A 14,699-nucleotide genomic window follows, 5' to 3' on the forward strand; every position below is an offset into this window, starting at 1 on the left:
GGATAGGTTTTGAAAGTGAAAAACTGAGTTTATGCCAAGTTTCAAGGCAATTGATTGATGTTTAGACAAATTTTGGTACATTAAGCTCTTTTTTGCGTTAAGCCATTCACATGAAGGGGCCTATTTATTATGTGTCTGTCTGACATGATCCGATCAGCGGATCATGTCCGACAGACATCGCTGAATGCAGAGAGCAATACGCTCTCCACATTCAGCATTGCACCAACAGCTCTTGTTAACTGCTGGTGCAATGCTGCCCCCTGCAGATTTGAGGCCAATCGGCCGATAGCAAGGGGCTGTAAATCAACCTGATTGTATTCTATTGGGTTGAAATGCGGCGATGTCTGTCCGCTTCCTCAGAGCAGGTGGACAGGTTATGGAGCAGGGGTCTTTAGACCGCTGCTTCATAACTGGTGTTTCTGGCAAGCCTAAAGAATCGACAGAAACACGGGCCCTCAAGCTTCATTCGGAGCTTAATAAATGGGCCCTGAAATGTTTTAGGATTGTAAAAAACATATTTAAATGTGAATAACTTTTGTTATGTTTTATCAAATGTTCTTATATTTTCAGAATATGTTTAAACAGATAGATTAATGTATTGTGAGAAGTTTGGGGGAAATTGGTTAACATCTAAGTTCAATTTTGTACGTTAAGGCACATTAAGCTCTCCAAAAAACAAGCTTAATGTCACTCATTTGCCTTGTGGGAAACCAAATACCATGAAACTTCTAGGATAGGTTTGGAAAGTGACAAACTGAGTTTGTGCCAAGTTTCAAGGCAATTGATAGATGTTTAGGGGAATTTTGGTACATTAAGCTCTTTTTACATTAAAGGGACTGTAAACACTTGATCCCCAAGACTTTTATCTGTTAAATTAACACTTATTTTTATACATAATCCTTTGATGCAGAGAAAAAGCGCAGTGGAAGCGTTACAAACACATATATTATATACTCATAAAATACCTTTATCTGGCCGCCTATCTAATAAATCTTTTTTTCGGACCGCTTCGTCATAGTCCCTGCATCCAACCGCCGTTAGAACGTCCGTCTTATCCTCTCCTCACAGCGCGCGTTCCCTCATGACGTGCGCATGCGCAGTGACATCCATTCCTTACTTGTAATTTCAGCCTTATACAGAATCGCAATGCTTCGTCGTGCATTGCGATTCTGTGTGTCTGATAGAGCGGTGAGTCACTCCTACAGACGGACGAGCAAACAGATTAACATTTAAAATTTCAATTATATGTTTTGTTTCTAACCTTTAAAACCTTATTAGTTAAATAACACACAACTGTGAAATATTTAAATATAATATATCAAGTTAAAATTTAAATTCTATTATTCCCTATTCTAAACAGTCATTTACCGTAATTGAGCTATATATATATATATATATATATATATATATATATATATATATAGATATAGATGTATATATATATATATATATAAATATATATATATATATAAATATACAAAACATGGAAGGGAACTGAACTCCAAGACCGGATCAGGTACACATCCTGTGACTCAGTAACATCCAGCCCTGGGTGCTAAATAGCACTCCAAAAAAGCTGTGATGTCACCAGAGCCACAGGCAGTTAACCCCAGTCAGGAATGGGTGCAAGAACCAAGGGAGATTACAAATAAAAAGTAATACAATACATAGAAACACCCAGCACTCACCAGCTAGCTCACAGCTAAGATAAAATCACAACTGGAAAGGTTAGTCACCGCATCTGGCCAAATGGGAAAGCTCAGGCACCACGTCAAGGTCCTTTCCTTAGCCTGAGTCCCTAACACAGGCACACCATCATGCGAGCTCACAAAGCTAAACAAACTGAGAACAAAGAAGGGGTGCACAGGTGGCTGTAATCACCCATAGAAAATACAAAACATGGAAGGGAACTGCACTCCAAGACCGGATCAGGTACACATCCTGTGACTCAGTAACATCCAGCCCTGGGTGCTAAATAGCACTCCAAAAAAGCTGTGATGTCACCAGAGCCACAGGCAGTTAACCCCAGTCCGGAATGGGTGCAAGAACCAAGGGAGATTACAAATAAAAAGTAATACAACACATAGAAACACCCAGCACTCACCAGCTAGCTCACAGCTAAGATAAAATCACAACTGGAAAGGTTAGTCACCGCATCTGGCCAAATGGGAAAGCTCAGGCACCACGTCAAGGTCCTATCCTTAGCCTGAGTCCCTAACACAGGCACACCATCATGCGAGTTCACAAAGCTAAACAAACTGAGAACAAAGAAGGGGTGCACAGGTGGCTGTAATCACCCATAGAAAATACAAAACATGGAAGGGAACTGCACTCCAAGACCGGATCAGGTACACATCCTGTGACTCAGTAACATCCAGCCCTGGGTGCTAAATAGCACTCCAAAAAAGCTGTGATGTCACCAGTGCCACAGGCAGTTAACCCCAGTCCGGAATGGGTGCAAGAACCAAGGGAGATTACAAATAAAAAGTAATACAACACATAGAAACACCCAGCACTCACCAGCTAGCTCACAGCTAAGATAAAATCACAACTGGAAAGGTTAGTCACCGCATCTGGCCAAATGGGAAAGCTCAGGCACCACGTCAAGGTCCTTACTGAGTCAAGGATGTTACTGAGTCACAGGATGTGTACCTGATCCGGTCATGGAGTGCAGTTCCCTTCCATGTTTTGTATTTTCTATGGGTGATTACAGCCACCTGTGCACCCCTTCTTTGTTCTCAGTTTGTTTAGCTTTGTGAGCTCGCATGATGGTGTGCCTGTGTTAGGGACTCAGGCTAAGGAAAGGACCTTTACGTGGTGCCTGACGCAACAGGAAGTATCCAGTAAAGCTCCCCGGTAAAGCTCCCCAAAAAAAGAAGCTTAATGTCACTCATTTGCCTTGTGGAAAACCAAAATCCATGAAACTTCTAGGATAGGCTTGGATAGTAGAAATCTTGGGTTGTGCAAAATTTTGCAGCAATTGATTAACATTTGGCCACTTTTTTATTCATTAAGCTACATTAAGCCATTTTCACATTAACGGCTAGATTTAGAGTTTTGTCGGTAACGACCCACGTAGCTAACGTTGGCTTTTTCTTCCCCGCACCTTTTAAATACCGCTGGTATTGGGAGTTCACAGAATGGCTGCGTTAGGCTCCAAAAAAGGAGCGTAGAGCATAATTTACCACCACTGCAACTCTCAATACCAGAGGTGCTTACGGACGCGGCCAGCTTCAAAAACGTGCTTGTGCACGATTCCCCCATAGGAAACAATGGGGCAGTTTGAGCTGAAAAAAAACTAACACCTGCAAAAAAGCCGCGTTCAGCTCCTAACGCAGCCCCATTGTTTCCTATGGGGAAACAGTTTCTAAGTCTGCACCTAACACCCTAACATGAACCCCGAGTCTAAACACCCCTAACCTTACACTTATTAACCCCTAATCTGCCGCCCCGCTATCGCTGACAGCTGCATATTTTTTTAACCCCTAATCTGCCGCTCTGTACACCACCGCAACCTACGTTATCCCTATGTACCACTAATCTGCTGCCCCTAACACCGCCAACCCCTATATTATATTTATTAACACCTAATCTGCCCCCCCAATGTTGCCGCTACCTACCTACGATTATTAACCCCTAATATGCCGACCGGACCTCACCGCTACTCTAATAAAGTTATTAACCCCTAAAGCTAAGTCTAACCCTAACCCTAACACCCCCCTAAGTTAAATATAATTTAAATCTAACGAAATAAATTAACTCTTATTAAATAAATTAATCCTATTTAAAGCTAAATTCTTACCTGTAAAATAAACCCTAATATAGCTACAATATAAATTATAATTATATTGTAGCTATTTTAGGATTAATATTTATTTTACAGGCAACTTTGTATTTATTTTAACCAGGTACAATAGCTATTAAATAGTTAATAACTATTTAATAGCTACCTAGTTAAAATAATTACAAAATTACCTGTAAAATAAATCCTAACCTTACAATTACAGTTACAATTAAACCTACACTATCAATAAATTAATTACATAAAATAACTACAATTATCTACAATTAAACCTAACACTACACTATCAATAAATTAATTACATACAAATACCTACAAATAAATACAATTACATAAACTAACTAAAGTACAAAAAATAAAAAAGAACTAAGTTACAAAAAATAAAAAAATATTTACAAACATTATAAAAATATTACAACAATTTTAAGCTAATTACACCAACTCTAAGCCCCCAATAAAATAACAAAGCCCCCCAAAATTAAAAAATGCCCTAACCTATTCTAAAATAAAAATTGAAAAGCACTTTTACCTTACCAGCCCTTAAAAGGGCCTTTTGCGGGGCATGCTCCAAAGAATTCAGCTGATCGAAACAGCCAATAGAATGCGAGCTCAATCTGATTGGCTAATTGGATCAGCAAATCGGATTGAACTTGAATCTGATTGGCTGATTCCAGCAGCCAATCAAAATTTTCCTACCTTAATTCTGAATGGCTGATAGAATCCTATCAGCCAATCGGAATTCGAGGGACGCCATCTTGGATGACGTCCCTTAAAGGAACTTTAATTCTGTGTTAGGACATCGGAAGAAGAGGATGGATCCGCACCGGAGGTCTTGAAGATGGAGCCGCTCGTCGTCGGATGGAAGAAGATAGAAGATGCCTCTTGGATGAAGATGTCTACCGGTCCGGATCTCCTCTTCTGCCCGGATAGGATGAAGACTTCTGCCCGATGATAGACCTCTTCAGCCGCCGCTTGCGCCAAGACTTCAGCCGGATCATGGATATCTTCAGCCCCTGCTTCGGCTTGGATGAAGACTTCGGATCCTGGACCGATCGATGATACCCGGCGTGGTAAAGATAAGGTAGGAAGATCTTCAGGGGCTTAGTGTTAATTTAAGAGGGGTTTGGGTTAGATTAGGGGTATGTGGGTGGTGGGTTGTAATGTTGGGGGGTATTGTATGTTTTTTTTTACAGGCAAAAGAGCTGAATTCTTTGGGGCATGCCCTGCAAAAGGCCCTTTTAAGGGCTGGTAAGGTAAAATAGCTTTTCTATTTGTATTTTAGAATAGGGTAGGGCATTTTTTTTATTTTGGGGGGATTTGTTATTTTATTAGGGGGCTTAAAGTAGGTGTAATTAGCTTAAAATTGTTGTAATATTTTCATAATGTTTGTAAATATTTTTTTATTTTTTGTAACTTAGTTCTTTTTTATTTTTTGTAACTTAGTTCTTTTTTTATTTTTTGTACTTTAGTTAGTTTATGTAATTGTATTTATTTGTAGGTATTTGTATGTAATTATTGATAGTGTAGTGTTAGGTTTAATTGTAGATAATTGTAGTTATTTTATTTAATTAATTTATTGATAGTGTAGTGTTAGGTTTAATTGTAACTTAGGTTAGGATTTATTTTACAGGTAATTTTGTAATTATTTTAACTAGGTAACTATTAAATAGTTATTAAATATTTAATAGCTATTGTACCTGGTTAAAATAAATACAAAGTTGCCTGTAAAATAAATATTAATCCTAAAATAGCTACAATACAATTATTATTTATATTGTAGCTATATTAGGGTTTATTTTACAGGTAAGTATTTAGCTTTAAATAGGAATAATTTATTTAATAAGAGTTAATTTATTTCGTTAGATTTAAATTATATTTAACTTAGGGGGTGTTAGTAATAGGGTTAGACTTAGCTTTAGGGGTTAATACATTTATTATAGTGTTGGCGAGGTCCGGTTGGCAGATTAGGGGTTAATACTTGAAGTTAGGTGTTGGTGATGTTAGGGAGGGCAGATTAGGGGTTAATACTATTTATTATAGGGTTTTTGAGGTGGGAGTGAGGCGGATTAGGGGTTAATAACTTTATTATAGTAGTGGTAATAATTGTAGGTAGGTGGCGGCGACGTTTGGGGTGGCAGATTAGGGGTTAATAAATATAATATAGGGGTCGGCGGTGTTAGGGGCAGCAGATTATGGGTACATAGGGATAACTTAGGTGGCGGCGGTGTGCGGTCGGCAGATTAGGGGTTAAAACATTTTAATAGAGTGGCAGCGATGTGGGGGGGCCTCGGTTTAGGGGTACATAGGTAGTTTATGGGTGTTAGTGTACTTTAGAGCACAGTAGTTAAGAGCCTTATGAACCGGCGTTAGCCCAGAAAGCTCTTAACTCCTGGCTTTTTGCTGCGGCTGGGGTCTTGTCGTTAGATTTCTAACGCTCACTTCAGTCACGACTCTAAATACCGGTGTTAGAAAGATCCCATTGAAAAGATAGGATACGCAATTGACGTAAGGGGATCTGTGGTATGGAAAAGTCGCGGCTGCAAAGTGAGCGTTAGACCCTTTCCTGACTGACTCTAAATACCAGCGGTAGCCCAAAACAAGCGTTAGGAGCCCCTAACGCTGGTTTTGACGGCTAACGCCAAACTCTAAATATAGCTGTAAATGTTTTAGGATGTCCCCATTATCTTTTTCATGTACCATAATACATTTATTTTTATTTAATTTGTATTATAGTTGCTTTTCCTATTTATTGGATTAGTCACATTAAAAGGGACAAAAAACACTTGTTTCATAATTCAGAAAGACCATATAATTTTAAACAACTTTTCAATTGACTTATGTTATCTAATTATCTTTGTTCTTTTGATATCCTTTGTTGAAAAGCATATCTTAATATGTTCTGTAGCTACTGATTGGCTGCTGCACATGAATGCCTCTTTTTTTGGCTCATCCATGTGCATTACTATTTCTTCAACAAAGGATATCTGAAGAATTAAGCAAATTATATAATAGAAGGAAATTGGAATGTTGTTTAACACTGTATGATCATAATTTATGAAAGAAAAATTGTGAGTTTCATGTCCCTTTAAGCTGCTAGTGGCACTTCTGATTGGTTTTTTTTATGTATGTATTTTTTATGAATATTTTCGGAGGATTCCTATTCATGTAGTGACCTTTTTTCTAGTGCTGGCTACAGTTAACACAATAGAATTGCATAACCATTAACGTTAACAGTTTTGCACAAGCAAAAATGGGTATATCGCAGGTTTTTGTACGAGTCAGGTTTACTGCTCATATTACAAATTGAAAGTAAATGCGATCGCTTGGATGCAATCGTGATTTCTGCTAGAATGATGACCGTGTCCTCAGAGCTCTGTTAAAGGGACAGCATACTGTAAAATAGTTTTTTGATTAATGTATTTTCAGTGACTTGTTACACCAGCTGCTGCTGAGTATAAAATGTATGAGAAATTGTATTTTCAGGTATATTTGTGTATATGAATTAGCTGGTTTTGTGCCTTTAAACCAAGCCTATTGAAAAAGGTTAATATTGCAGTTAATATCAGAGATCTTCACTTTGTGTACACACACTTGCTTCCTTATCTTATATTTGTCAGTAAACCAAGCTAAAATATTCTGCTTTGTAAAGAACATTGGAATTTGAAATGCTCGAATTTTCAGGCTTGTGAATATGCAAATGGGTTTGCGAGCAAGTAGGGTTTTTTCCACTTTGTTTGCTACATTATCGCATGCAATATTCTAAGTTTGGCTTTTTTCACACATCGGGTTAGCACGCAAACTGTTTACTTTCAACTTGTAATATTAGTGCTACCCGACGCGCACAAAAAGCTTACTTCTAGCAGAGTTAGCGCTTGAGCAGGATCGTTAAATACATTTGTAATCTCGCCCAAAATGCTAAACAAAAAGGATAGTGAAAAAGCACAGTTTGAGTTTCTTTCTGACAAATTTTACAGTTAGTTTTTTTTTCCCTCCCACTGCATCATGGGAAGCTATTAGCCAATCAGAAAACACATATACATATATTCTGTGTATCTTGCCCATGCTCAGTATGTGCTGGTGCTTTAATAAGTGTGTTTATAAAAAAGATTGTGCCCATTTAGATAATCAAAGTAAATTGAAAAGTTGTTAAAAATTGTGTGTGAAATTTTTTTTTTTAATTTTAACTTTAAGTAAAATCTAATAAAGTAACTAATAAAAACAGAAGCCCACATTTTTTATAGTTCTTTGTATGTTTGATGAGGCTCTACACTGCTCTAAAAAAACTGTCGGCTAGATTTAGAGTTCTGCGGCCAAAGGGGTGCGTTAGCTACACATGCTTTTTTTCCCGCACCTTTTAAATACCGCTCTTATTTAGAGTTCACAGAAGGGCTGCGTTAGGCTCCAAAAAAGGGAGCGTACAGGCATATTTACCACCACTGCAACTCTCGATACCAGCGGTGCTTACGGACGCGGCCAGCTTAAAAAACATGCTCGTGCACGATTCCCTCATAGGAAACAATGGGGCTGTTTGAGCTGAAAAAAAACCTAACACCTGCAAAAAAGCAGCGTTAAGCTCCTAACGCAGCCCCATTGTTTCCTATGGGGAAAGACTTCCTAAGTCTGCACCTAACACCCTAACATGTACCCCGAGTCTAAACACCCCTAACCTTACACTTATTAACCCCTAATCTGCCGCCCCCGCTATCGCTGACCCCTGCATATTATTATTAACCCCTAATCTGCCGCTCCGTACACCGCCGCAACCTACGTTATCCCTATGTACCCCTAATCTCCTGCCCCTAACACCGCCGACCCCTATATTATATTTATTAACCACTAATCTGCCGCCCCCAACGTCGCCTCCACCTACCTACACTTATTAACCTCTAATCTGCCGACCGGATCTCGCCGCTACTATAATAAATGTATTAACCCCTAAAGCTAAGTCTAATCCTAACACTAACACCCCCCTAAGTTAAATATAATTTAAATCTAACGAAATAAATTAACTCTTATTAAATAAATTATTCCTATTTAAAGCTAAATACTTACCTGTAAAATAAATCCTAATATAGCTACAATATAAATTATAATGCCAATAGAATGCAAGCTCAATCTGATTGGCTGATTGGATCAGCCAATCGGATTGAACTTGAATCTGATTGGCTGATTCCATCAGCCAATCAGAATTTTCCTACCTTAATTCCGATTGGCTGATAGAATCCTATCAGCCAATCGGAATTCGAGGGACGCCATCTTGGATGACGTCCCTTAATGGAACCGTCATTCATCGGGAAGTCGTCGGTGAAGATGGATGTTCGCGTCAGCGGGATGAACTACATGGATCCGGAAGAAAGAAGATTGAAGATGCCGCTTGATAGAAGACTTCAGTCGGATCATGGACCTCTTCAACTCCCGCTTGGATGAAGACTTCAGCCGGATCATGGACATCTTCAGCCCCCTGCTTGGGCTTGGATCAAGACATCGGAGGCTCTTCTGGATCGATCGGTGAACCCGGCGTGGCGAAGACAAGGTAGGGAGATCTTCAGGGGCTTAGTGTTAGGTTTATTTAAGTGGGGGTTTGGGTTAGATTAGGGGTATGTGGGTGGTGGGTTGTAATGTTGGGGGGGGGTATTGTATGTTTTTTTTTACAGGCAAAAGAGCTGAATTCTTTGGGGCATGCCCCGCAAAGGGCCCTTTTCAGGGCTGGTAAGGTAAAAGAGCTTTTCTATTTTAATTTTGGAATAGGGTAGGGCATTTTTTTATTTTGGGGGTCTTTGTTATTTTATTAGGGGGCTTAGAGTAGGTGTAATTAGTTTAAAATTGTTGTAATATTTTTCTAATGTTTGTAAATATTTTTTTATTTTTTGTAACTTAGTTCTTTTTTATTTTTTGTACTTTAGTTAGTTTATTTAATTGTATTTATTTGTAGGTATTGTATTTAATTAATTTATTGATAGTGTAGTGTTGGGTTTAATTTTAGATAATTGTAAGTAGTTTATTTAATTAATTTATTGATAGTGTAGTGTTAGGTTTAATTGTAACTAGGATTTATTTTACAGGTAATTTTGTAATTATTTTAACTAGGTAACTATTAAATAGTTATTAACTATTTAATAGCTATTGTACCTGGTTAAAATAATTACAAAGTTGCCTGTAAAATAAATATTAATCCTAAAATAGCTGCAATATAATTATAATTTATATTGTAGCTATATTAGGGTTTATTTTACAGGTAAGTATTTAGTTTTAAATAGGAATAATTTATTTAATAAGAGTTAATTTATTTAGTTAGATTTAAATTATATTTAACTTAGGGGGGTGTTAGGGTTAGGGTTAGACTTAGCTTTAGGGGTTAATACATTTATTAGAGTAGCGGTGAGGTATGGTTGGCAGATTAGGGGTTAATGCTTGAAGTTAGGTGGCGGCGATGTTAGGGAGGGCAGATTAGGGGTTAATACTATTTATTATAGGGTTATTGAGGCGGGAGTGAGGCGGATTAGGGGTTAATACATTTATTATAGTAGCGGTGAAGTCCGGTCGGCAGATTAGGGGTTAATAAGTGTAGGTAGGTGGAGGCGACGTTGGGGGCGGCAGATTAGGGGTTAATAAATATTATGTAGGTGTCGGCGGTATTAGGGGCAGCAGATTAGGGATACATAGGGATAAAGTAGGTGGCGGCGGTGTGCGGTCAGCAGGTTAGGGGTTAAAAAGTGTAGGTAGGCAGCGGCGACGTTGGGGGGCAGATTAGGGGGTAATAAATATTATGTAGGTGTTGGCGATGTTAGGGGCAGCAGATTAGGGGTACATAGGGATAATACAGGTTGCGGCGGTGTGCGGTCAGCAGATTAGGGGTTAAAATTTTTTAATAGAGTGGCAGCGATGTGGGGGGACCTCGGTTTAGGGGTGCATAGGTAATTTATGGGTGTTATGAACAGTAGTTAAGAGCTTTATGAACCGGCGTTAGCCCAGAAAGCTCTTAACTACTGACTTTTTCTGCGGCTGGAGTTTTGTCATTTCAGCCAAGACTCTAAATACCGGCGTTAGAAAGATCCCATTGAAAAGATAGGATACGCAAATGGTGTAGGGGGATCTGCGGTATTGAAAAGTCGCGGCTGCAAAGTGAGCATTAGACCCTTTCCTGACTGACTCTGACTGACTCTAAATACCAGCGGTAGCCCAAAACCAGCGTTAGGAGCCTCTAACGCTGGTTTTGACGGCTACCGCCAAACTCTAAATCTAGCTGTTTATCTTTTTAGTACAGTACCTTGGTATATTTAACCACCAATCAGCAAACAAACCCAAAATGGGTCGACCCTAAGATTTACATTCCTGCTTTTTAAATAAAGATACAAAGAGAGCAAATAAAAAATTATGATAGGAGTAAATTAGAAAGTTGCATGAAATTATTTTACAAAAATTTTAAACAAAAAGATTATAATAAGTTTAACAGAATATGTGCGAGGTTTGTATGGGTTGGGGAAAAAATAAGATGTGCAGCAGAAACATTATCATTCCCATGGAAAGCAGGAGGCCTAGCACTACCCAACATAAAGCTATATAATCTTGCGGCATTGGCTAAATATGCTATAGATTGGATCATAGAAGGGGACTATGTTACTTATTGGAAGTTAGAATCGGATCTATGTGCCCCTTTTGCTCTAAAAGTGCTCCTACATTGTGAGGCAAAGAAGGTACCCAAACTTATCTCTCAATATATGGTGATTAATAATGTGATAACGGTATAGCATTAGATCGGTAAGGGCGCAGGACTGAATCTATGTGTCTCTAGATTCCTATCAATTTTGGGTTACCCCAATTTCCAACCAGGGTATAGCAAGAAAGGGATATTCTATTGATGGTACAATAAGGGCCTTATTAACATGATTCAATTGCAAGATGCTACATCTTATTCTATCAAATTGTTTGAAATGTTAAGGAGGGAATTCCAATTACCTAATACAGATTTTTTGCATATCTGCAAATTAGGCATCTATTTAATGAACTACAGGAAAAGTTTGGGAAAGTTTGGAAACTAGGAGGCTTAGAAAAAATTATTATGCCTAGATTACGAGTTCTGCGATAGCCTACAGCGTTAAGGTGTCCTAACGCTGCTTTTTAACGCCCGCTGGTATTACGAGTCAGGCAGGTACAGGTGTACCGCTCACTTTTTTCCTGCGACTTTTCCATACCGTAAATCCTCTTACGTCAATTGCGTATCCTATCTTTTTAATGGGATTTTCCTAACGCTGGTATTACAAGTCTTGGAAGAACTGAGCGGTACAGCCTCTACCTCCATGTCTCCTACCGCATATAAAAGTCAGTAGTTAAGAGTTTTATGGGCTAACACCGGAACATAAAGCTCTTAACTACAGTGCTAAAAAGTACACTAACACCCATAAACTACCTATAAACCCCTAAACCGAGGTCCCCCCACATCGCAAACACTATAATAAAATTATTTAACCCCTAATCTGCCAACCGGACATCGCCACCACCTACATTAACCCCTAAACCGCCGCACTCCCACCTCGCAGACACTATAATACATTTTATTAATCGCTAATCTGCCGTCCCTAACATCGTCGCCACCTACCTACAATTATTAACCCCTAATATCCCGTCCCCAACGTCGCCGCTACTATAATAAAGTTATTAACCCCTAAACCTAAGTCTTACCCTAACACCCCCTAAGTTAAATATAATTTAAATAAATCTAAATAGCACAATTTACAGCTGAGATGATAAATCAAATGGTAATGGAACAATATAATATACCACCAGATTCTGAGAAAGATTTAAAAAGGTTTTTCCTTAAATGGTTAAAGGCAATAGTGGCCCAGACAACAAATACGCAGTTGCAAATGATCAGGCCCCTAGCAAAATAGTTAAATATTGGATAAATACCAATGAATTACTGATCCTTTGGAATAGCATAATATAAAGGGGGTTGATCAAGGCCATGTACTCCCTCCCCCCTCCTCTGGCACACCAGCAGGGAATAGGTAGTGCTTTCCACTGGACCATAGTGAGGGACGTTTTAATGTTGAGCAAGCTCTAGAATGGTCTTGTATCAGACTAGATTTATTAAGCAGATGTATAGGTCTATATGTAATATAAGGAAGATTATTACTGTTATGACCTAAGGGGGAGCTATGCTAAAAGTTGTGTAATATATTTTCCCAGGTTTTTGTTTGTTTTTATGTAAGTTATTATGTTACTTGATATATGATAGAAGAGGTGAGCTGAAGTGTGCCACTCTGAACTGAATAATGATGTATTGGTATGTTAAGCTCACTATCTGTGACTGTAAATGTGAATAAAATAATAAAAATGATGTTAAAAAAAAAAAGAAAGTTGCATAAAATTGCATGCTCTATTGGAATCAAGAAATAAAAAAATGGGTTTAATATCCCTTTAATTTACTAGAATAAATTAGAGATAATCAGTAAAATGGTAATAGATTGTTAATAATTAATTGATTCTTCTTTTTTTAACACATCAGAAAGAAGGATTTATGGAAGAATACAAAAATATGACCCAGTTCTCTGATTTGTATCTTATTGGATTCAATGACCTCCCTCAATGGAATGTATTTCTTTTAGTTTTATTTATTTTCTCGTTTGTGGTTTCTTTGTTTGGAAACTCTCTTATAATTTTTTTAATCATCTTGGATTCCAGTCTACACAATCCAATGTATTTATTTTTAATGAATCTTTCCTTTTTAGACATGTGCTCTATTTCAGTTACTGCCCCACAAGTCATGATACTGTTTAGATCACCATATTACAAAGTTTCTTTCCCAAACTGTATATCACAGGTATATTTTTATCTTGTCTTCACCAATGCAGAATTCTTCCTTCTCCCGGTCATGGCATACGATCGTTATGTTGCAATCTGTAATCCATTTCAATATCATAACCTCATGAAAAAGGGAGTCTGTATCATCCTTGCAGCAGCACCTTGGGTCTTTGGATTTGTGGACACACTTTCTTATACAATATTAACCTCTCAGCTGTCTTACTGCAAGTCTCACGTGGTCAATCATTTCTTCTGTGACCTTACAGCTCTTATGAAATTATCGTGTAGTGACACTTCCACCATTGAACTTGTAACGTTTATTGAGGGAGTTATCTATGGTTTTGCACCATTTTTCATAACGCTGACTTCATATGCATATATTATTGCAAATGTGCTGAAGATTCGCTCAGTTAATGGCAGGAGAAAAGCATTTTCCACATGCTCATCACACATCACCGTTGTTATTCTATTCTATGGGACAATCATAAGTATGTATATGAGACCCACCTCAGACTATTCACCAGCACAAGATAAACTCTTTGCTGTTTTCTATACAACTGTTATTCCAATGTTTAATCCTTTGATATACTCATTAAGGAACCAGGATGTTAAAAATGCTTTTAAGAAAATGATTACACATTTTTTTTCTTCATTGAAAAATAATTAAATAACTGTGTTTAAAGAAAAGTTAAAGGGATCTTGAACAGTCTATTTCATTGTTGTAATAAAAAAATCATTAAGCAGTTGCTTAAACTTACAAAAAAAGCATTGCAATATGTGTTATTCATCTATTTAAATCAGGGATGGTTAACCTTGGTCCTCCTGATGTTTCAGAACCACATTTCCCATGATGCTCAACTGGACTTCAGAGTACCTAAGCATCATGGGCAATGTAGTTCTGAAACATCAGGAGGGCCAAGGTTCCCCATCCCTGAATTAAATGGATTTTACTTTTAATTAATTTTTTTACACTACATTTGTGTTTCCTGTCACAGCCATACAAGGAGGAGAAAAAAAGGCACACAAAGGGCTTTAACATAGAGATACATACATATACATGTCTAAATATGTATCTGTATATATGTATGTACATATG

General features: G+C 37.9%; 1 protein-coding gene across 1 annotated transcript; it reads left to right on the forward strand.

The window, feature by feature from the left end:
* Positions 1–13,625: 13,625 nt before the first annotated feature.
* LOC128666144 (olfactory receptor 1019-like) lies at positions 13,626–14,270 on the forward strand. The gene has a single exon (XM_053720585.1). It carries the CDS (start codon positions 13,674–13,676, stop codon positions 14,268–14,270), a length of 597 nt encoding a protein of 198 aa, XP_053576560.1. The 5' UTR covers positions 13,626–13,673.
* The last annotated feature ends 429 nt before the right edge of the window (positions 14,271–14,699 follow it).

Source organism: Bombina bombina, chromosome 1 (genome assembly GCF_027579735.1).
Source record: "Bombina bombina isolate aBomBom1 chromosome 1, aBomBom1.pri, whole genome shotgun sequence".
Classification (NCBI taxonomy): Eukaryota; Metazoa; Chordata; class Amphibia; order Anura; family Bombinatoridae; genus Bombina; species Bombina bombina.